At 41.9% G+C, this 23,662-nt stretch overlaps 1 protein-coding gene across 1 annotated transcript in view; it reads right to left on the bottom strand.

The window, feature by feature from the left end:
- gigyf1a (GRB10 interacting GYF protein 1a) overlaps positions 1-23,662 on the bottom strand; it is a 31,206-nt gene that overhangs the window by 2,463 nt on the left and 5,081 nt on the right. The window contains exons 3-25 of the mRNA XM_020642781.3: positions 23,576-23,639; positions 17,622-17,751; positions 17,367-17,462; positions 17,092-17,209; positions 15,752-15,860; positions 15,220-15,419; positions 14,053-14,282; positions 13,495-13,609; positions 12,950-13,132; positions 11,806-11,960; positions 9,719-9,887; positions 9,320-9,621; positions 8,669-8,769; positions 8,128-8,228; positions 7,962-8,035; positions 7,663-7,800; positions 7,184-7,396; positions 6,856-7,076; positions 6,553-6,710; positions 6,216-6,379; positions 5,838-5,882; positions 5,152-5,296; positions 16-3,233 (exon numbers count right to left, since the gene is read on the bottom strand). Of these exons, the coding sequence (XP_020498437.1) occupies positions 3,166-3,233; positions 5,152-5,296; positions 5,838-5,882; positions 6,216-6,379; positions 6,553-6,710; positions 6,856-7,076; positions 7,184-7,396; positions 7,663-7,800; positions 7,962-8,035; positions 8,128-8,228; positions 8,669-8,769; positions 9,320-9,621; positions 9,719-9,887; positions 11,806-11,960; positions 12,950-13,132; positions 13,495-13,609; positions 14,053-14,282; positions 15,220-15,419; positions 15,752-15,860; positions 17,092-17,209; positions 17,367-17,462; positions 17,622-17,751; positions 23,576-23,610 (3,270 nt within the window). The 5' untranslated portion in view covers positions 23,611-23,639 and the 3' untranslated portion in view covers positions 16-3,165. The remainder of the gene's footprint in view (positions 1-15; positions 3,234-5,151; positions 5,297-5,837; positions 5,883-6,215; positions 6,380-6,552; positions 6,711-6,855; positions 7,077-7,183; positions 7,397-7,662; positions 7,801-7,961; positions 8,036-8,127; positions 8,229-8,668; positions 8,770-9,319; positions 9,622-9,718; positions 9,888-11,805; positions 11,961-12,949; positions 13,133-13,494; positions 13,610-14,052; positions 14,283-15,219; positions 15,420-15,751; positions 15,861-17,091; positions 17,210-17,366; positions 17,463-17,621; positions 17,752-23,575; positions 23,640-23,662) is intronic.

The raw sequence follows: 23,662 nt of genomic DNA, 5'->3' as shown, positions 1-23,662 counted from the left end.
CAGCACAAATCTTACCAATGCCAAGGATTGTTTCTTCTGCAGTCTCTCCACAGCTCTCAGGTTTGTAGACGACGTGAAAGCATCCTCGCCGACAGCTCGATTCCAGCCTCTTTAGCGTGCACGTTGATCGAACACTCATGGTGAGGCTCTTTGTAGTAACTGCAAAAACATCCATTTTGATAAGAAGCTATCAGTCAGTCTTTGAGCCAGCACCTCAGTCCATGTCCGTGTGGTTTTCCCTTCCGTCCCCAATTATTTCAGGGGTAACTGGCAAACTGAGGGAAACTCACAGCAAGTCTATCTCAAACTATATTCAAAAAAAATAAAAAACAAAAATAAGATTGGTTTTCTTGAAGAACATTCACTCCATATAAGCAATGTCTCATGAATTTTTTCCTTCATCCATTTTTCAAATTTTTCTTTCTACTCTGAAAGGTAATACAAAAATATGGTTATGTACAGGAGTTGGAAGAAGACGTAGCTTCTTGAGTCTCTTTATTTCAGTTTTGGGATTTTTTTTTTTTTTTCCAGTGACTTCGTCAAGTGAAGTCGTAGCAATCCTCCTGTTGTAATTGTGCTCCCATCCCCAAAAAGGTACCTCACAGCTTGAATGAACAAAAGTGCATAGGTGAGTTGGTGAGGGCAGGGTGTGAGTGCTTCTGAGGGGTTGAGGTGAAAGACAAGTGCACTAACAGGTGTACTCGTATCGCTCCCTCTTGAGTTCCCCTCCAGGGTTTTGCAGCCCTGCACTCCGTTCTCCACCAATCAGAGCCCATCCTTGATTTCTTATACCACCGCTCCATGTTTGATCATCATGTTTCAGGCTCAACAACCACACATAAAGTCCACTTAAAAGATCTTGTCCATTGTTGTTGTGATGCCTGCGATTCTTCCTCAAACCAACACCACTCAATGTCCATATGGCAGAAGCGCACTTGCAAACCCCACCCGTCATATGTGGGAACAAAAAAATAAAATAAAACAACAAAAAAAAAAAAAAAAAAACTGCACCCACAGATATCCATGTGGTTTGTAAACAACCAAAACTCCAGTATGGAATAGAAAGAGTCCTTTCTTTTAATTCTCAGTCATTAATTGTACGACCAGGATTGTAGAGGCAGTGTGTTCAACTGTATCCATCCCAAGTTTTTTTTTTTTTTCTCCTTCTCCACTGTTTATAAAAAGTCCTTGCTAAACTCTTTGAAGCTTTTTTGTATTTTGTTTCCTTTTTTGAAATCTTCTGAGGAAAAAAAATAATATCTGGTATCAGCACGGGTTTCTTGTCATTTTTTTTGGAATACATTCAATATTTTCTTAAGAAAGAAAAACTTACACACACTTCACATGGCGATAATAAAACAAAAAAAATTAAGGAAAAAAAAAAATTAAATCGCACAACAAAAATAGCAGCCCCAAGTGCTCATTATCTTAGTCCAAATACTTTTTAAACTTTGTATATAATGTATATATTCATATATATTTTTCATAAAAAAAAAAGAAAACTCGTCATTATCAAATTGCAACAACGAATCAGTAACACAATATGCTAACATTTCATGCACCCTTCTGTGCACTTGCACATTAAGATGCTGTATCTTTTTTTTTTTTCAGAGTCAGAAACTCGACACCTTTCATTCACAAGTTCGAGAGCTGACAAAAGGCAACGTGATCGCACCCCAGGAAAACAGACTGGACTAACCTTCTGATGGATCACCCCTAGACTCAACTAGAAATATTTATGATATAAACTTACATACACTGTGCTGAGCACTGACACACATCACACTCGCTCTCAAAAAAGAGTTAATGTCTCAATGGCCACACACCCTATCAGAGTTCTTAGGCACAAATGTGCATTCATTCACATACAAACACAAAAAAAGCACATGTATTCAGAATGAGTACCTGTAGTCTTTAACTCATTTCTATGAACAGTAAATGAACATGCACACTGAGAAAACACACACACAAACACACACACCGTCTCATTCTGATGCACACACAGTAATGTCCCTCATGATTCGCCCTGTCTGCGTCCTCACAGGTCTACAGACAGCTCTCCATGCGGAGAAGCTAAGGGAAATAAACTAGTGGTGGTCATCATGTCATGAGCGCAAAGCTAGCATTTACAAATGTATGCATTTCTATTTCGTCTATCTGGGGATGAAGAGCTGGTGAGAGAAAGGATGTGTTGTGCAATTGGCCTCTCTCTCTCTCTCTCTCTCACACAAGCATACAAATCAAGTCCCTGTTTGGAGAAAGGGAAACACACTCTTAACATGAGAATACAAAATTTACCATTTGAACAAAAAAAAAAGACATAAAATGGCCTCTTATGTTTCATACATCTTGGTAAGCAACAAAAAAAAGAAGAAACAAAAAAAACATTGTGCAGACTTGTATATTACTGACACAAACCGTCACACTCGCAGTCATTCAGACACATTCAAAAAAATATTCACTTCTATAACTAACCCCATTTGTTTGATTTTTTTGTTGTTTTTGTTATTTCTTTTTTAGGCAAGTGCAAATCTTCAAGTTTTTTATAATCCATTTTTCAATAGCTTTACTTTTTATATAAATGTAAAAAAATGCTAAACAAGAGAAATATCAACAGTGTTTGTCTTTTGAGAAAGGATTTGCTCTCTGATAAGGTTTCAACTAAAAGGTCCCCCTGACTTTGAAAACCTAACATCCCGACCATTCACCCCACCGCCTGTTTCACCGCCCCCCTTCCAGTTCCACCGCACACACACACAGATAATGTGTGTGTGTGCCCTCATTCCCAACACACACGCACAAAAAAAAAAAAAACTATTCAAATCCCATCTCAATAAAGTGCATTAGTTCAGTATAAGGTGCTTAATCTTTTGAGTGCCAGAGGATACCCATCTTCCTTTTAACCTCACCCCTACTCACCCCCCTCTCCCATGCTCAAGTGATCAACTGGTACAGCAGGGAGCCCTTTATTCTCCACACAGCGAAGGAGAGAGTGGGAGACGCAATTCCAGTCGCCTCCACTCTACACCTCCCCTTATGCTTGCTCCCTTTCTACCCCCCAAACCCCCCATCCCCCGGTTCCCCCAGCAGTGCACATTCGTCATCAGGTTTGTCTGATTAAAAGACAGAAGGCCTCAGGTAGCTATTGCTGCTGCGTCGGTCACATCAGTAATCCTCCACCATCTCCATCTCATTCAGGCTCAGACAGTCGCCCGCGTTGTGGAATGAGTACCCTGTAGGGAGGATGGCAAGAGGAGATGGAGAGAGCAGAGTACAGATCAGAGGAGGATGGGACATGAGGGAGTTAGAAGGGCTGACTCAGACTGTGTAGGCAAAGGGACAAAGTGCAAGGGACTCCAGGAATTCATTCTAAGGGTATAAGATTTTCTGAAATGGGCTAAACCTCACCTGTTTATACAAGAGGATAATTAACCAAACACCATGACCATTACATTTCAGTTTGTTTATTTACTGATGAGTGTAACTGAAAGATAAGAAAGTAAATAATGAACCCACCTAACAAGAAGGAACCACACACTCTCAAAAAATCTATATTCATTACAAACAGTGGATTGTACTTAGAATTCTACAGTTGTTTATACTGCTTTAAATACACTCCAGCTCGCACAAAGCTGTTCTGGGAACAACCTGGACTACCTTTCCTCTCTTTTAATCCTGGAGGACGGATTCCACAACCTGCGCTCTTTAGACTTTGTGCTATTTGTTGTTCCCAAATTTAGAACCGAGTTTGTAGAGAAAGCTTTTACTACGTTCTCTGTAACATTTACTAGGAAACAATCGACAGTCGGATTTTAGACTGCCAAACTAAGTTAGCCAAACTTTGTGGGAAGTCTTGAATACAAACTTTCTGTATGGAAATGTCTAAGCTGATGATTTGATTATTGTTTTATCTAATTATTTAATGTGTTGGGAGTGTTTTTGTTGTTGAAACTGTGTGTCGCCGCTCTTCTTGACCTGATCTCCCTTAGAAAAGAGATCTCTGATCTCAATGGGAGTAACCCGGCTAAATAAAGATTAAATAAAAATAATATTACCCAGTTGAAATGAGCGGTGGTGTGCACACTAAATTTAGTCATTATCAAGTTCATCCAGAAGAATCTTATTCAGGCGAGAGAGTGTGAAAAAAGAAAACTGAAAGCTAGAACGCTGGTTAGCTTGTAGTATGTAGTGGTGTTACAGATCACGAAGTTGCCACGGTTTGGCTTGAATTTTGATCACAGATCGGAACGGTTTTTTTTTTTGGAAATCTTTTAGTGAATTACAAGTTCACCCTATTCTATAGAAGTCTATTTAAAATATTTTGTTCTTGTATGAACACATAACACACACATTGCGTTCATTTAGTGCACGTGTGTGTCTGTCTGATTCACACGTTCTGCAGGTACACAAACAAAACACAGTTTCACTGCGCACATTTAGAATCTTTATCTGCAGTTTTTGGAGCGTACACAGAACTCTGTAACGGAGTGTGGCTACGTTTACAGCAACAGACTGTGGCAGGCTGTAAGATGACTAAGATGGCGCTACTGAATGTTGTCTAGGAAGCCACCAGTTGCATGACAGCAGACGGGGTGAACGCAGAAAACACAAAGCAGTGCTTGAAATAGTAACACTTTGCAAACTGTTTTTATGTAAAAGCCACAAATACCGGTACATTGTAAAATACTGTAATGTCTTCCTGTTTGTATGGCGGGTCTACATGGTACAGCACGCTGCCCTTTTCCCCACTGAGACTTGAGATTTAGCGGTACTATCTTTTATAGGCTAAAGCAACACCATGTTAATATACTTTCCATCGATCAGTGGATCACGTGCGGCCCAAACCCTGGGAGGGTGATCTGAACAGTAAGCATGATCCTTTTTGTGCCACTTGTAGTAACCACACATTAACCAACAAATAAGAAAACTTTGTACTACATGTCATCAAGAAGACACCATTCTTTCACCTGTGCTTCAGGTGCAAATCAGACTGGTTCTCTGAGGTGGATGTTTTCTCAGTGTTTTAGTTTTAAGTGTTTCTATTCTGAATTCAAACTGTGTAGTTACGGTTCACACCATTAATGGGACCATTAATCACAGATCACTGTAGTGAAAAGAGAAGTCACATCACATGCTGACGAGGTCACATACCTAAGATGCTGGGGTCAGAGTGCAGCATCATGGGCGGTTTCTTCTTCATCTTTCCCCCCTGGTTGTCATAGAGACCAGCCTTGCTCATGTGGTTGGCTTGAAACATGGACTGCAGGGCACTGGGAGTCATACCTCGCATTGAGTCCTAACAAGAAAGAGAAGAGAAAAAGAACAATGAAGACCATCATAAAAACACCTAGATGTTCTGGATGGTCACACTAAGAATTAATTTTATTATGTTGACAAAGACATGAATTTTCTTTTTCTCACAGACTCAATGACTTTTAATTCTATCAAAAAATATATATATGTGTGTCGCAAATATGTGTCTTATTTGTATTCCTGTTATGTTATCAGAGTTCTCCCAGTTTCTTTTACTTTACTTTCTGTAAAGTAAGTACAAAATGTAGAGCCACTGATAAGATATTCAACACTTAGGGCCAAGAATTGCTATCCAGCAACCACTGGTATATTAAATATATGTATGTTCAGGGTTCCTTAGAGCCACTTCACACCCCATGGACACACTGTGTTGGGTTAACTGTGTGTGATGCAGGGACATGGAATGCTGTTGTGGTAGTAGCCAGGGATGCAAACTAGACTAAATCACAATCAATGTTGTTTTTCTTAACACATCAATTCCATCACTGTTTTCTTGTGCACTACGAAGGGGGGTTGGTATTTACCTGCAGAGGGAAGTTCATGTTCATTCCAGCCACTTCCTTTGATAGCTGGGATACATAAAACAAAAGAAGAGACATTAAAATTGAATTATAAACACTCCAAAACCATGCAGTGACTGCTGCTTTAAAGCCTGTTTATAATATATTTTTTAACAAGTATAACAAATGTTTAAGAAGCCCCAAGCCTTCTGCTTTATGTCTGTTATATGTTGTAGGTAGCATGAGTGCACCCTAAGTCAGAGTTTCAGCCCCTTTAAGACCATAGTCTTTAACTTGTCTAGTTTTATATCCTGAACTGACAGTGATGTTTTCAGCCTGGTGTTGTTTTGTATTTTTACTTTGCTGGTCTTAACTTTAAAGACTTTTCAAGCTTTGGCCTACCTGCTGCTGCTGTCTCTGTTGGTTGGCTTTCTGTTTGGCACGTCGCTCCAGAAACTGTTTGGCGAACTCTTTGGCTTCCACTGTGTCCCCCAGGTAGGACCGGATAAAGTCCAGCACTGCATAGGGAGACTCCACCTCCTTCAGGTAGGCCACAATTGTGGCAACTTCAAAACAAAGCATAAAGTTTGAATCAAAGCAGTGCTGAACATGTTGAAATCCTTCACTCTTCAGCCTCTGAATATTAAACTAATTAAAATGCATGTTATAATAAGCAGTTCACTATCGAAGTGGTGGGTTTCCTTGACACTACTAAATACATAAAAGCTGCACAGCATACCATCCACAGAGGAGGAAGAGTTGTTGGCAGAGGTGTTGAGAGCGTGCAGCATCTGTTCACACCAGGTGGTGAAGCCGTCCTGAGGCTTCATGCCCTGCAGCAGCTTCAGCAGCTTGTCCTCATCCTCAGTCCTCTTACGACGCATCATGTACTGCTCACTGCAGAGGACGTACAGGAGGGTTTAATCCATAGTTACTATGTGCATTAACTGAGCGGCATATTAATACAATCAAAAATAAATATCAATCTGTGTTAAAGCATTTAAAAGAATACACCTAATATGTCTTTGCATCTTGTCTTTACCTGAGTGAGGGGCTGCTGCGGCTGTTCTTCAAGCCCATGTTATTGTTGCTGTTGCCACGCAGACCGGACTGATTCTTCACAGCCTCGTCCCACATGCCCATGCTGCCTGAAGAGCCTCCACTGCCACCCTTACCCTCCATGCCTCCAGGCCCGCCCCACATGCCAACACCATCCACCCATTGCCCCCCCATGGAGGAGCTCCCCATAGACATGCCACAGTGCTGTAAACAAAGAGCAGAATATCATTAGGATAATAAATATACCATTTTCTTTATGCACTTTATGATTTCTGATTTGGAAATATGTTATTTTAAGTTTAGGTACTGACGCGATCTCTCTGCTGCTGGGCTCGCTGTTGCTGCTGCTGCTTTAGTAGCCTCTCTGTCTCCTGCTGCATTTCCAGCAGAGCCAGAGCCTGGGGCTTCCCTGCCTTGGCGAGCCCAGAGGAGGGAGCCCCGCTCCAGCCTGAGCCACCTGCCCCAGGACCCTGCTGCTGGGGGGCCTGCAGCAACTTCATGATCAGTTCCTGCTGCTGTCGACACTGCAAGAAGATGGTGACTAAAGTCAACACAAGCTCAAGTCTCTTTACCATTTAATGCGACAGAAAGAGGGACACGATAATTAGCAAGAGGTTGACCTATCAGAAAAATTGTTGGCTGACATAATGACCACAGTATTTATTAATCTGCTGATAGAGAGCCGATTTCTTCAGATGAGGGTTTGTTTACAAATTCTTTTTTACTAAATTTTTTCTGTCAAAATCACAACCTGGTTGGCATCTTAACACATCTTCATCCTTCATCTCACCTGCTTGCGTCTGAAGAGCTCATCTTCCTCCCTCCTCTTCTGCTCTTCTTGTTGCCTCCTCTTCTCCTCCCTCCTCTTACGCTGCTCCTCCTCCTCACGCTTCGCCCTGAGTTCAGCGTCTCGCCTCTCCTGCTGGAGCTGAACAGGAAACCATTTAAAAAAAAATTGAAGGCACAAACTTGGATTAAATAAGCAAAATGGACCCAAGCAAGAATGGTGAGATACTGTGTGAAAGCAATATCACAGAAAGTGTAAATATAATATTAACACACAAAAATACTAAGAAATGTGAAACTGACCTTCTGAAGCTGTTCGAGAGTTGGACCCTGAGTAGAGGGATTCATTGTTATGTCCCAAAGACTGGCTTCACCGCCTGTTTGGAAATAAAATCATTTTTTATTTACCGTATTCAGGCGTTATATAGTATTCATCTGTTGTCACTGCATGCACAACCAGCTTCATTACCTGACGGCTGTGAAGCTGAGGTATGCATGTCCCACATGGACCCTGTATCTGGCACTGACATCGATCTGTTAATCGAAGGCATCATACCCGGCTCACTGCACCTGGAGCAAAAGAAGCAAAATCCATCATGGGAATCAAAACGTAAATGTCAAAATCGGGCATAAAAAAAAAGAAACTAAATCAGCATTAGTCCAGAATTGTACAGTAAACCCATACACTGTATAAATATGGACAGCACATCCTTAAAGCCAAAATACCCTCTCTATAGGCTCAGAATTAATTGTTGTGGTGATGTCACTTGGAGCCAGAATTACATAGTGGAGCCCCTGCTGCAGTTTTTAAGTCCCTCTCTTATCAAACACACACACATTTAACCACGATGACAAGACACCATGTTTGAGAAAGATTTGAATGTCTGCCCCATGTTGCATTTGTTTACATGGAGGAGGCAGGCTTTATGACCTATATACTGCAGCCGGTCAGCAGGGGCTGCTCTTGTGCTGTTCACTCTTCATACAGTGTGTGTGTGAGATGTACGGACCTGTTAATGAGCTGGAATAGCTGCTGTTGTTGGAGCTGCTGATAAAGAGCTGCTGCTGCCAGCTCCTGTTGCTTTTTCAGGCGCTCCTGGTCCAGGTTCCCCTGAGAAAACGAGAGCAGTCGACACTGAATACAATGCAGCAATAATCTTAAGACAACATTTATAATACATTGTGGGCTAGGTCTAAGAGACACTTGCTTGTGCTATGTTTTTTATGCAGCTATCTTGTCTGGGAATTGCACATTTGTTGTAACCGCAGACGGAAACAAACAAGTCTGTGGTCCTAAGTCACAAGCATGTAGGATCTGCATGCATTTCTTCAGATGATGTAAAATGTTACATGCAATTAATGGCACACACACAACTGATAAATTGTGTCACATTCATGGGTTATTAGCAAAACATGACAAAATATCTGGTGTTATATTTTAAAAATAATACAACACCAGATATAGACACTTCTGCCCCACTAATATGAAGCTCAGAAAAAAGCAATGATTAACTGAATGTGGCTGCATGTTTTGGTACTAGGATTTGAAAAACTATTTAAATGACAACATCAAGTTTAAATAAGGTGGGGGTCATTTTTATTAAACTAGAACATTGCGTGCCTGTTTAACTGAATGAGAATGAATTATTGGTCTTTTTTACCGTAACCTGTCTATCAAGCTTCCCTCTCCTCTGCATCCTCCCTTCCCCATCCTCTACGTTGGCAGAGCTCTGACTCACAGTCCCGGCGGGCCCTCGGGTGGGCTGCGGGCGCTGCGTCGGTGGTTGCTGTCTCACCAGCAGGGGTGGCGGGGAGGGCCCTGGGGCGAAGGGCACACGGCCCCACATCTTGATGACGTCTCCCAGGGGTTGGAAGCCCTCGTCACAGCCCCGCTTCACCAGCAGTGTCATGGTGAAGTAGCCTGCCTGGAACCACTCACACATCTCCACTGTGGTGAAGGGACCTGGTCGTTGGTAGGTAGGATGAAGAAATAAGTTTAGTTCAGACATCATTCATAAATATATGCTATGCTTTTGTGCTTTTTGAGTGTGCAAGTTTACCCTGGATCTCTCCCTGTGGGTCCTTGTAAAACCACTTCATGGCAGCCTCATGTGACAGCGGCAGAGCTGCTGCTGTGTTCCTGCTCTCCTGCTGCTGCTGGAGAGCCTGGGTGAAGCATTCCTCCTCCAATGAAGTGTCCTGCAGTGAAGCCACCATCTTCTCTGCCTCCTACACACAAAGGTGAATGAAGGTTGTCGTTATAGCTGTTCTCACACATTAGACTGCAGCTAAGATCCTTCCCGAGTTGCTTGTTCACACATGGACCTCACAGCAGGCCACTATACTGTCCCTGCTGGACAAGAGGAGGGGGTCTGAGGCCTGATATGTATACTTCTGCATCAAATCCACACTGTAGCATACACTGTATGTTTGGGTTGACCTGTACTAGAGGTGTGCATTTATAACAATCTTAGATCGTGAAGGATTAGAATATGTTGAGAATATGTTGAACCGGGCTTCAGTGTTCATTCTGTCATGCTGCAGTTTATGCTCCCAGACAGACGTGTCTCCCCCTCCCTGCTTGTAAACATTACTCCATCCCGGTTATATAGAACTGTTTGAGAGTCTTCCAAACCAACAGGGCGCATGAAACCCTGTGCAGGGTTTGCACAGTTGAGGCTCGCACCTTTAACGAGCCAGAGAGACGTTAACAGTCTGCTGAGAGTCAGACAAACGGTCAGCGGTGGGAGATAAAATCCCTTTGTTTAAACTGATGCTGCACTCTCTCAGATTTTTACAAGTTACTAATGAGCCTCTCCACCCGAAGCTCACCTGTTGTGATAACGGAAAATGAGATTAAGGCCTAAACGACGTTATGAAACGGATGACGCTCTTCCTCCTCTCGTTCAGTGTGTAGCAGGCAGGTGAGAGGGAGTCACCTTGCATAACTGTCTGTCAATCAAATGTCCTACCATGGCTATGATTAAAACGCTTCTTCTAGCTAAACTTATTTTGACCGTGTGTCACAGAATAATCACATTCTGTAATATGTTTGAATCCAAAGGAATGCATCACTGCATAAATCTACTTTAGTGTTCATCAGGTGCATTTTCAAAGACACAAAATTAAATCATCATTTTGAATAGGTGCAGAAAAAGCTTAAATTGTGCATACAAATTGATCAGAATGAAGTGAAAGACATTTCTGATGCTAAAAATGTTTTGTGGGAGACCTCCAGACCTCCCAACAAAGATGTTTTTAAAAATAGACTTAACTTCTCAGCACAGTTTCTGAGCATTTAAAAATGTTTTACAGGGAAATAAGTGGTTGAACTTGTCAATAACTTGCAAATTAGATCAGAATGAAAAGAAAATTGTGATAAACTTGTGATTGAAGAAACGATATGATATTTTTTCCATATCGCCCACCACTACCCTGCACCTGACATTCAAGTGAGTGCCCTGTGATTGGTCAACATTTTCCTCTCCTGGCCTGCACCTTGTAAAACACCAGGGCGTGAAGTCTAATTATGCAGAGAAGGAAAATGTATGTTCTCATATAATGTTCTTTGTTTCATGAACCTCTGTGCATTCAACGCTGCACCTTCCATCTCCTCTAACAATGTCTCTGCTCTTTAATTCTTTGCAGAAATCAGAGTATAATAAAACTGCGGCTCAATATTTACCATCTCCAACTCCAACATAATAGCACGGTTTCAGTCGCCATGGTTACATGGACACAAACAAGCAGAGAATGTGGCCCTACTGGAATCTGGTCATATAACTAGCATAGGTAGAACCTACCGTTTGTAGGCAGAGTATTTCAGAGCCACGCAAACACACCATACCACCTTTGAGTGTTTTAGAGGCATTGCAGCAGATAGCATTGAGAGGGTGTACTGTCAAAGCATCAGAAACCAAGTCTCTTTTAGTGTAAAATTCTTCATGATTTAACTCTGGACTAAATATTCTTGACCTACTTGAATTTTGTCTGACATTGTTTTTCCCTTTCATATTTTTACCTTCACAGTAATGTAAATTGTTTTCTTTTCAAAACCTTATAATTGGAAAACTTAAATGTGCCACTTGCTACAATTATGTAATATTTCTAAGACAGCTGCTTGAAACGTGCCCCCTGTTCTTCCTACCTGCTGCAGGTGCTTCATGCCCTCATCGTCCTCTGTGTCTCCTCCAGATGAAGGGAGAAGAGGAGCTGCAGAGGAAGGGGGTGGGGGAGGCAAGCTGGACGAGGTGGGAGGGTTTGGGCTCAGCTGCGGCTTGGAGCCCCCTACTGGAGTCACGTCTGACAGAAAAATAAGAAGAAAAGAATCATTAGTTAAACAATAGTCCCTATTTTTAGTATTTCTATTTATGGGATGGTGATGTCAGGATGTATGAGGGAAGAGCAGTCTACCAGCTCTGTGTGCAGGCACTGCAGGTTCAGTAAACAAGATATTAAGTGACTATCAACATATTGTGTATCAAACCAAAATATCAACGTGGTTGAGCTGCCTTCCACATGTTCACTGTGCGGACACTAAGAGCTCGACTGAAAGCATGATGCCAAAAGCTTTAAAAAAGTACAGAGCCGAAATGAGACTTTGTAAATCAGCGGTTTTGTGAATACAGAAAGACTGAAGTTAACTCTTTAACACCAAACATAATATTGTTGTTTCAGTAATTTAAAAGCTGGCTTTAAATACATTTTCATCTTCTGTTTAAAGCAGGTCAATTGTTATGAAAGTCATGAAGTCACAAGCTCCTGCTCATGCATTTTTGGAATCCATTTCAACATTCCTTTTCTGAAAAGTGATTTACTGAAGTATTTACTTTCACTGTTAATTCAGCATTTTGCATTTTTCAATGTGGCTGTTTACAGTGGAAACGTGTAGCTGCAGATTATCTGATTTATGAGGGCATTCCTCTAAGGCTTTAACTGTAAAGCATATGTAAGCATGTGACAAACAGCGACTGTTTCAGACAGAAACTGAATTCAAACCTTTTTCTCACAAAGCAGCAGCTGTTCAGCCGGCTTTAAGTCAGAGCATGGTGTTATTAAAGCCATACTAAACGAGTCAATGAGTTTGTCAGAAATGTATAAAGTATGAAGTCTGATTTCCAGGATGCTTTCACAGTTAGTACGTTCAGCAGATACATTAGCATTTCAATTATTATCACATTCACAACTGTGTTTATCATCCTTTTATTTCTCCCAACGTCATGCTGAAGTAACCTTTATAATATGTCATGTTATGTCAACTACAGAAATGATCTAAATATATAAACGGATACCTTCGCTGGGTGTGCTGTTGACCTTGACAGCATGGCTGTTCAGCTGAAGGTGGTCCAGCACTTGTCCAACATTGCTGGGCCGCGGCTCCAGGAACGGAGGGGCACAGTGGACAGGAGGAGAGGAGGAGGGCGATGCAAGCTTTGTCTCTCCATCACCTACAGTAGAGCCGGCATCTTTACTCTCTTTGAGGGGAAAGCGGAGGAAAGGAAGGGAATCAAATGTTTAGTTGGATGATAAAATAGTTTTTATTACTTCTTCCTGGGACTGTGAAGAGCTCCATGGACTGAGAGCAAACAATTTGTAGTTCTGCACGTTCAAGATGTAAAGCCAAAAAACAATAGCTAATTTTTACGGCCCCTAAATAAAGTTTTACGATCTATTGAAAAGTTGGTTAAAAACAAGTCCATCAGAAAACACACTAAAAGACCTTAAAAAGTTGAATAACATAAAAAAGATTGATGCATTTTTAAATAATCTGACAAAAACCCACATAAAATAATGTGAAACAATTTACAAAATACATAGAAGAAGAGATCTTTCTCACCCTTCTCTCTGTCTCCTTCAACACTATTCCTCCCAGTGTCAGCGTAGCTCTCCTCTTCCTCCTCTTCTATCCCCTTAAAGTCAAAGTCCTCCTCCAGGATTGTCTCCTTGCCATCCTTCAGAAAGAAAAAGACAAAGAGTGGAAATGCTTGTCCGTGTATGCGGACAGTAAAAGTAGAAGAAGACAGCTCAAATGTAACATCTAACAAACCAGTGGTTTTCAACTGGCGGGTCGGGACCAAAAGTGGGTCACAACTGTGTGCCTGGAAAAAAAAAGGTGTCTATGAAGCGTTTTGTTCCGTTTCTCTGTTCTATCACGCTTTGTTCCGTCTGAGGTCCAAACTACAAAATTCCTAATTAATAATTCAGATTTCTTATCAGAAAAATATCAGGGATTTGGGTCGTGATTTTTCATGACGAGTTGGTGGTGGGGCCTTCAGTCTCGACCGGTTGAGAACCACAGGACTCGACTAATACAAGGATTTTGACCTCATTCAACAGGGTTCACTGTTGTGAATCTGATGTTACTAACAGGTTAATATGACAAAAAGAAACACACCTTCATAGTCATGAAAGCTCCGGAGGAGTCAAAAGTGCCCAATCCCCCTTCCTCCTCGTCTGTACACCACTCCGGCAGGCCGTCCCTGTCATCCTCCAGTCCCTCACTGCCTGCACGCCGGCGTCCACCACCCTGACCGTCAGAGTCCCGGAAGTCGAAATCAAACTTCCTCCGACGACCCTCACCTGGACCGAGATGATCCCGCCAGCCTGCTGAGCGAGGACCACCATCTGATTAAAAAAAACAAACAAAAAAAAAACCAGTTAGAATAGAATAACAAGTACTGGTCAGCAGAATCAAAACCTTACACAAATGTTAGGTAAAACAAGACAAAACAAACTAGGTACCTACGAAAAAATTAGAAAGGGATTGGGGGTTCTCCCCCAAAAGAGGAGTGACGAGCACCAAACAAATATTTTCCTGCATTCTGAACAGTTTTTATCAACCAATTTGTGCCTTTTTCTGCAAAACTTTATAAATGTGATCCAATCTTTTTAAAAACATTTGAAGTGTTCATCAGACATGTTCACACACAGAATGCAGTCATTTGAATACTTGAATAGTTTTGTGATTTGTATTTAAAGACCTAACAGCGGACATCTTTCTCAATCATATGAGCGGAAAATATACATGCTAGACGGAGCATCTAGCATAACATGCCCCACAGTTCGAGTGTTGCCAAAGCCCCCCCTACTCTGTTTCTGACTGGCTAGTAATGTTTGTTAGGTTGAGAACGAGAGCTGCGTTACTCGCAGAACACTGGCAGGCCATCGAGAGCGTAAAACTTCTGGAGTGAATAAGAAACAGAATTTTGTTTTCTGATTATGAAATAATTAGTTTGAAAGTGAAAATGAAAGTTTAGATGGGACAAAGCATCAAAATGTTGACCCATTCTGTGCTGAACAGGCTACAGGACGGTGGTTTCCCCACACGTCAAACAAGACAGTCGTGTACGCAAACAAGAGGCAGTAATTAGAAAGTGAGATACAGGAATATGAATAACCAGGTTGCTCTGTTTGCAGGACAAAGCCATATCCCAAATATGATCGAAAGCAGGATAAGGCTCAAAGCTGGGATACTCAAGTCCACGTAAACGCACTCATTTTCAACACTTAAGAAGAGTTTGAGGCAGCTGTCAAGTAAATCAATACATGTTTATAATCTCACCCTCCCTACGAGGTCCAGTGAGTCTCCAGCTGCTGCCCGGCTCTGCCTCTTCCTCCTCCTGCTCCTCCCGGAGGGTGCGCCAGTTATCACTGTCAGCCCTTGCAAACTCCTTCCTTAGAGGACCAGGAGGAACTCCTGTCTCTTCAAAGCCTGGACGCCCCACCTCCCGACGCAGCGGCTTCTCAAAGCGTCGCTCGCCCCTGAGGAGAGGAGAGAAATGGTTTCAACCAAGGCATGAAGAGAAGGAGCCAAAGCAAGAACTAGTTTTATCCTAGGGAACAGGTCCAACCAAAACCTGCACTAACAACACCACAGGTACCGTACATTTCAAATGTGTCCATGAAGAATCACAAAAAGATACTTAAGTTCAGTCTAGGCATACAAGCAGACTGCAAAAGTGAAATACATTAACTAATTAATGGTGTTATTAAACTGGATGAAAGCTTCTATCAACAGGGAAAATATCTGCCATGAAATAATGGGAGCCAGGATTTTTTTCCCCCTAGGTAGTGTGTGTGCTTGTTCTTCTTACCGGTCATCCCAGCTCTGGCTGCGGTGAATCTCTCTCACACTGCGGCCAAAACCCACTTCTGACTCTTCAATACTTCTTTGGTAGAAACCACCTTCACCACGACCACGACCTGATGACGTGCATAGAGAGGAAGAGGTGCTTCAATTTGAAAAGAATCCTCTTAATGAGAGAACTTCAATAAATGAGAACTTTTGAAACCATGTGAAATGGGTTTTGTCATTATTGATAGTTCTGAAATATACCAAAGACTTAAAAATACTACAGCTGTTCAGATACTCATTTACCTAAAGACAGAGAGCACCTAGCATTGGGTGCTTAGGGTTTCTAGTTTTTTTTGTTATGGTGTCAAAACAGGTATCAAGGTCCTTGCGTCATTTTTTCTAGAATGGTATTGGAGTTTAAAATTGGATGAACACACATAAGAAATAAAACCAGCATCGTTCTTCAATGTTACTTCCTTGGCTGTCCTGAACCGGACAGCTGGTGTTTACATCGAGCATTCATAAGCGCAGAGTGCTGCATGTTAGAGATAAGATTTTCCGACCAAGTGGGGTCGGAGCCAGGATCCCTCCTCAACTTGGGCTTTAAGGTCCTAAAAAAAAAGGGGGTTTCTTCTTCTAAAGAAACCATTACAGTCTCTGTAATAATTCAGGGGCTGGAACTGAGCGGACCGAATCCGGAGACAGAAGAACGTGGAGCGGGAGTAACATAAACACGCTCAGACACAAAGTTCAACACAGGCCAACGGTTGCAGCTTACAGGGGATGTGATACATGAAGCAGCAGGGAAGCAGTCCATATAAGCAAACAATCCAAAAGTGGAAGACAAGTCAGACCCAGACGGAGGGTCAGAAAGCCAGACGGTGGACAGACACGCTCAGGAGCAGGCGTACCAACACAGGCAGAGACACAGGGATGCTCCTGGACAGAACATGCACAAGTCGGTTCGGGCTGGATGTTTTTGGGCTCGATCTATGCTCTACTACTTGAGCACAAGGTGAGTTCATAAGCCCAGTGGTTTTTAGGCAGGTGTGGCAAGACCAAAGGAGGACTTATTTAGACAGGCCAAGAGGAAGTGTGCTGCATAAAGATGGTGGAAAAAGGGGAAATAAACACTCCAGTGGCTGGCTCAAATAAAACCTCTTACTTTCCCTGGAATACAGCCATTGTAGTTTCAGCCAAGGGTTTTGGGCAGCAAATATGTTGTTGTTGGACTTGTGTTAGCTTTAGCACAAGTGGTAGTGGAATTATAATGAGTTGACTTCGGCTGAATCAATGCTTTAAGTTATTTGCAGCCATTTATTTTCTTCCAATATGTGTGTTTTTTGCTGTTGGTTTTACCTCGACCACCTCGTGCGGCCCCTCGTCCTCGGACCACTCCAGCTGGGGCAGCCCCGCCCACCCCTTTTCCCATGAGCCTCAGCACCGCCACACTGTTCACAGACATGGAGAAGTTTCTCTGCAAAGACAATGGAAAAAAGCCCAAGGGAGGAATATGAGGAAAAAAAATAGCTCGTCTTAATATTGTGGTTAAACCGTGATCAGTCAACACAAGCTGAAACAGATTCGATGGTTGCAGGTATCAGTGTGTCCGTGGGAGTGTGTTTACAGCTGACCTGCTCCTCCTCAGTGAGAGGCACCAGTGCCAGTGGCTGCATGGGCTCATCTTGCAGAATAGCAGCAAACTCCTTATCCTGCATGTCCTCTGGGACCTAAAACAAGAAAATGGACACTTAGCGAAACAAAACTTTTTTTTTTTTAAATACTTCATTAACTTTTAGTCCTTGTGACTTCTTCAACATTACTGAATATTAAAGGTTCCCTCCTTGTTGTTTTAGGTCCTGAGGGAGAGGTTGGAGAGTGTGACTTACCTTGTTGTCTTTGATATAAAGTGCTAACATCTCCTCTCGGCCGTAGCGGTACTCGGCCAGCTTGTACTTTGGCATGGCGGGGGAAGGAGGGGGGGACGTCACACTCCCCCCACTGGACAGTGCACGGAGCCTGTGTGAGGAATAATTAAGAATTAAGATAATTTTCTTCATCCATCGATATCTTTCCTGTCAGTCTCAAACGGAAAAAAGTAATCTCCGTACTGGACATGAAGAGTTGGACTGAGTGGAAAGAGTCGGACTGATCGAGCAATTGTGCAGCAGACTACATAGGATGTAGACGGTAAATAATTCAATTGCCAGTTGGTTGACTAATTTGTTTTTCTGCAGGGTAAAAGAAAGGCTTAGCATGATTATACAACAATTCAGCACCTTTATGACCATGCAAAAGGACTACGTGGAGGCTATTTACTCAAAAAACATTCACTCATAGAGAATATCACACGTGTAGCCATTTTCACATATGCACTCCTGAAAACATCTAAATCATTTCAGGAGGACTCTAGAGATTCTCCTGACCTGGCTGTTCACATGTGCACCTCACAGCGAGTACAAAATAACGATGCGGATATAGTGGACAAGCTACAAAGTCTGCTATACGCCACTATAATAGGAATGTCTGCCTTTACTGTTGTGCTCATAAGTTTACATACCCTGGCAGAATTTGTGATTTTTTGGGTCATTTTTCAGAGAATATGAATGATAATACAAAAATATTTCTTTCACTCATGGTTAGTGGTTGGGTGAAGCCATTTATTATCAAACAATTGTGTTTGCTCTTTTTAAATCATAACAACAACAAAAACTACCCAAATTACCCTGATCAAAAGTTTACATACCCTGGAGGTTTTGGCCAGATAACATACACACAAGTTGACACACATGGGTCTAAATGGCTACTGAAGGTAACCTGCCTCACCTGTGATCTGTTTGCTTGTAATCAGTGTGTGTGAATAAAAAGTCAGTGAGTTTCTGGGCTCCTGACAGACCCCTGCATGTTTCATCCAGTGCTGCACTGATGTTGCTGGATTCCAATTAGCAGTGTTCAAACTCTAATTAGAAAGTGGAAAATTAGGGATTCTGTTGAAACCAAGCCACGGTCAGGTAGACCAACAAAAATTTCAGCCACAACTGCCAGGAAAATTGTTTGGGATGCAAAGAAAAACCCACAAATAACTTCAGCTGACATACAGGACTCTCTGAAAAAAAGTGGTGTGGCTGTTTCAAGATGCACAATAAGGAGGCACTTGAAGAAAAATGGGCTGCATGGTCGAGTCACCAGAAGAAAGCCATTACTACGCCAATGCCACAAAGCAGCCCGCTTACAATACACCAAACAGCACAGAGACAAGCCTCAAAACTTCTGGAACAAAGTTATTTGGAGTGACGAGACCAAAATGGAACTTTTTGGCCACAACCATAAACGCTACATTTGGAGAGGAGTCAACAAGGCCTGTAATGAAAAGTACACCATTCCTACTGTGAAACATGGAGGTGGATCGCTGATGTTTTGGGGATGTGTGAGCTACAAAGGCACAGGGAACTTGGTCAAAATTGATGGCAAGATGAATGCAGCATGTTATCAGAAAATACTGGAGGAAAATTTGCACTCATCAGCCCGGAAGCTGAGCATGGGGCGTACTTGGACATTCCAACATGACAATGATCCAAAATACAAGGCCAAGACGACATGTCATTGGCTACAGCAGAAAAAAAGTGAAGGTTCTGGAGTGGCCATCTCAATATCATGGGGAGATCTCAAACGTGCAGTTCATGCAAGACAGCCCAAGAATTTACAGGAACTGGAGGCTTTTTGCCAAGAAGAATGGGCAGCTTTACCATCTGAGAAAATTAAGGGTCTCATCCACAACTACCACAAAAGACTTCAAGCTGTAATTGATGTCAAAGGGGGCAATACATGGTATTAAGAACTAGGGTATGTAAACTTTTGACAAGTGTCATTTGGGTAGTTTCTGTTGTCATTATGATTTAAAAAGAGCAAACACAATTGTTTGATAATAAATGGCTTCACCCAACCACTAACCATGAGTGAAAGAAAAGTTTTTGTATTATCATTCATATTCTCTGAAAAATGACCCAAAAAAAAAAAAATCACAAATTCTGCCAGGGTATGTAAACTTATGAGCACAACTGTATATGAATGCTACGTGTAGTTCAAAGGAATCACAATGTCAAACAGCGGAGAGGATCATAGTAGTTTACAGAACACATAATGCAGCCATTGAATGAATGACCTGCATGGAGATCATAGCAGTCTCGTGCAGTCTACAGTCTATGCACGGTGAGTTCTCTAGATTATATCCTTTTATACCCTATAACCTCCAGAAACTATGGAGGAAGTCAGAGAGAAAAATATGACTGTCTGCATTCACACATGCAGCTCCTCCTGCAAATATCAGGAGTGTTTGTGTGAAAGCCCCATGGCTGTTACCCATTATCAGCCAATCAGCTAATTCAGACCACCATTAAGACACAGATGGGATGTTCTGTTACATGCGGCTGAAGACAGTCGTGAGAGCATTGTAAACAACAGGGTCAGAGAAAATGACTCCAGAATAACAACCTGATGAAACAATTTTCAAACTGCCACATACAGCGATGCAGATAAATCTGACCACAGAGGACCCTAACCGACCATTAACCAAGGCTGTCTGATAATGGTTGGACAGTAGAAGGATTCTTGTTTTATAAAATATGTGCTCCAATTGTCAAGTAAACATGAAATCTAATAATCTAGCACTAGAGGTCAGGTAATATAATAAACTGACAACCTTGTCGTGTAATGTCAATATTTTGTTCTGGCTATTCAAGGGAGCAGACATTTAATAAGAATTACTTTTAAATAGCCTGGTGTAAATCCTTTCATTGACCAGAATTCAAAACAAATTTAGAGCTTCTATGCAACTGTGACAGAATTCATTTTAATCTGAATAATAGAAAAGCATCCATCTTGCAGCAGGAGAAAAAAAGGGATTGAGTTGATGTTAGTTAAAACCCCTCCTCCCACGCAGGTCCCCCTCAATACCCTTGGCTCAACACAGACGATATATTAGCTTTCCAATCTCAAGATTTCATTTTAAAAAGCTATTACCAGCAGGCCAGATTCCAAGGCCTGCGATTTAACAATGGCGCCATTCACATGCCTCTACAAAGTGTCTCATTGACTCGGAGCAGCAGCACATCAAAACCATATGAAACTCAGAGAGGTGTAGAGGTGGGTGATGGGTTAAGGACGTAAAAGAAAACATCATGAAAGGCAGGCTGGTAATATGTGGCATATCAAAGAGGGTTTAAAATACATAGAGAGGTACTTATGATGCATAATATAAAGAGGAGAGCTGAGGGAATGTGCCAATGGTTCACTAATCACTACAAAGATTTTTCTTGTGCATATTTGTTTCAACCTCACTTGTATTTACCTTACCAAAAAAGGATTGCCCCCTACTATAAATCTAATTTGACATGATAAATTCACAATGTTTTTGTGCGAGTCTTGCAGAGCAAAGGCTGCCCTTATATCCAGGGTGCGAAATTAACTTTTTGACTCACTGGCCAAGGTGGCAGGTAGATGAAAAAATTTACCGGCCAAAATAACAAATCTGTTACAGTACATTTAATTGAGAAGGCATTATGTTCTGTTTAATCAATAACAAATTTAAGTCACAGATTCGATCATGTCATCAGATCAGGAAATTTGAGAAATTGTAAAGAAATATATTTGCTGGCCTTTATTTTTTATGTGTTATCTGTAGGCAGTACTTCCCAACGCAGTGCTGCTTCACAGAGTCTGTGTGGAGATGTTCACAGACTTATGACGTTGCTATTGCTCAGTTAGCTGCAGACACGGAGAGAGTGAACGGAGAAAAGTCGAACTGACCGTTTGACCGGATCAACTGTTTGCTGAAGCACTAAAAGTAAACGTGGTGGCTGGCGCTCCAGGGTGTGTGTGTGTGCGTGCGCACGTTTGCGCTGCAATGTATGTTGGTGTGTCTCAGCGTGCCCTGTGATGCTCGCAGACATTACAGCAGAGAGAGGAGCAGGGTAAAGTAGCTGCAGCTAGGCTACATCAAACGTGCTGAATACTTATAGCATAGTTTTTATGACTTTTTGATAAAACAAGACTTTTCTGAAAAGTACTTGCCAAACGGAAAATCTACCCGCATTTGGCGCTTGGCGGGTGTTAATTTCGGACCCTGCTACCTAAATGCGAGGCAGAATTCCATCACAATGACTAGTGTACTTGCCAACTCCACTGCCAACAAAACCTCATATGGTTCAACTGATTTTGTGAGCAAGGTATTAAAAGCCTCGTAAATGGGCTGACCAGGCAGCTGTGTGTGCTAATCACAAGAACTGGCCACTATAATTCTATATTAAAAGGTGACAAGGATAAAAGTGGATTAAAAAAGGCCACTGGGAGGAAAACAGCTGTAGATGTGTATGAGAGAAACATTCTTTGAGGCTGGCACCACACCAAGAATGCACACAGCAGTCACAGGCCGTTAGAGATGGAGTTCTACCAAAACTGAAGACTACGCCCCCAATTAATCACAACACAAACACGCACTGCTGAGGAAGAGTCAAAGTCATTTGACCCTGCACATGTCTTTCACATAAATGGTGGGACATAAGGACTGCAGCTTACAGCTACAAAAATGTTTTTTGGCCTCTTAGTGAATGGTCACACAATCCGTATCCGTATCAAGCACGCTTCACCCCTAAAGTCCAGTTCGTTTGACCGCTCTGAACCGTGCTCAAGTCAGGTACACTTCCTTGGCACGCGTCGGAGAGGTTTGCTTCGGCACAGTACAGTTCATGGAAGAGCACAAGCAAGCAGGGGAACAACGTTGACAGCATTTATTATGGAGAAATCCTTTATTGTGTTCTGGCTGTATCTGACTAAAATGACTCAATAAGACACAAAGTCAGTAAAGTAGCTGTCATGTTCTCCGATGTGCAGACGTGGACTGCGCATCCTTTTTTTTTTTTTAATCTCGAGTCTGTCTATCTTGTAAAATGAGCACGCTTCATAATAACATAAAGCCATTCATGAGCTGTATTACAACATTATGTACAAAAGGTAACCGTGCTTAGGCCCGGTTTGTCCTGGAGCAGTGTGACCGCAGGTAGTGCATGCCAGCCTCGGAATTGGGTTGGGGACGCAATCCCGTTTAAGCACAGTACGACAACATTGCCAGTGTGACCGCACTCTTAATCCATATCAACATGCAGAAATCTATTCATTTCATTACTGCCGTGAACTTCAGTACTAATGATGCTCCATTTTTTTTTTTTTTTTTAAAGATTTATTATGGGGGCTTTTGTGAGGACTATAGCCTGCTTACAAGGGGCACGCGCACCAACCACTACACTACCAGCGCCCCAAAGACGTACTTTAAACAACTACTTCTTTAAATCTAAGAATAGGGCTGCATCCTATATGCTGCACTGATGCAACCAATAAAGCAGTATAAATTGATGTGCACCGAAACTTCATCCATTGAGCCTGATGCGCTTGAGATTTGCTCCCATTGATTGTGTATAACAAGCGGCCACTTCACTGTGCAAAGCATGCTGGGAAACATTGTGACACAGACTAGGCTGCCGGTGCCACTGTCCAACAGTTCAGTTATAAACAACATCATTATCAAGCATTTAAAAAATATGGTGGTGACTGACAGACAAAAAAAAAAAACTTCAGAATAAAAAAATACAGTATACCTTGAAATCATCCACATAATTAAATCTTCCAAAACTTGAATCATTGTGGTCAATATGATGGAAACCACATTTACATTTTGTTGTTTGTGAAAATTAGAATGTGATATCATATCTATATGTGTGCATGTTACTTGTGTTTCCAGTGCTACTTTAAAAACAAAGTTCAAATAACAGAAAGAAGTGAGCTCAGTTACCATTCTGGGCCGAAGTTAAGAGTCTCAGCAGTCATATTCCTCACGTCCACACAGAACTGAGTATCTGAGGAAAAAACATTGTTTTAT

This window comes from Labrus bergylta, chromosome 22 (assembly GCF_963930695.1).
Source record: "Labrus bergylta chromosome 22, fLabBer1.1, whole genome shotgun sequence".
NCBI classification, from domain to species: domain Eukaryota; kingdom Metazoa; phylum Chordata; class Actinopteri; order Labriformes; family Labridae; genus Labrus; species Labrus bergylta.
Note: the sequence above shows the minus strand (reverse complement) of the source record. Positions and strands in the feature narration are given on the sequence as shown.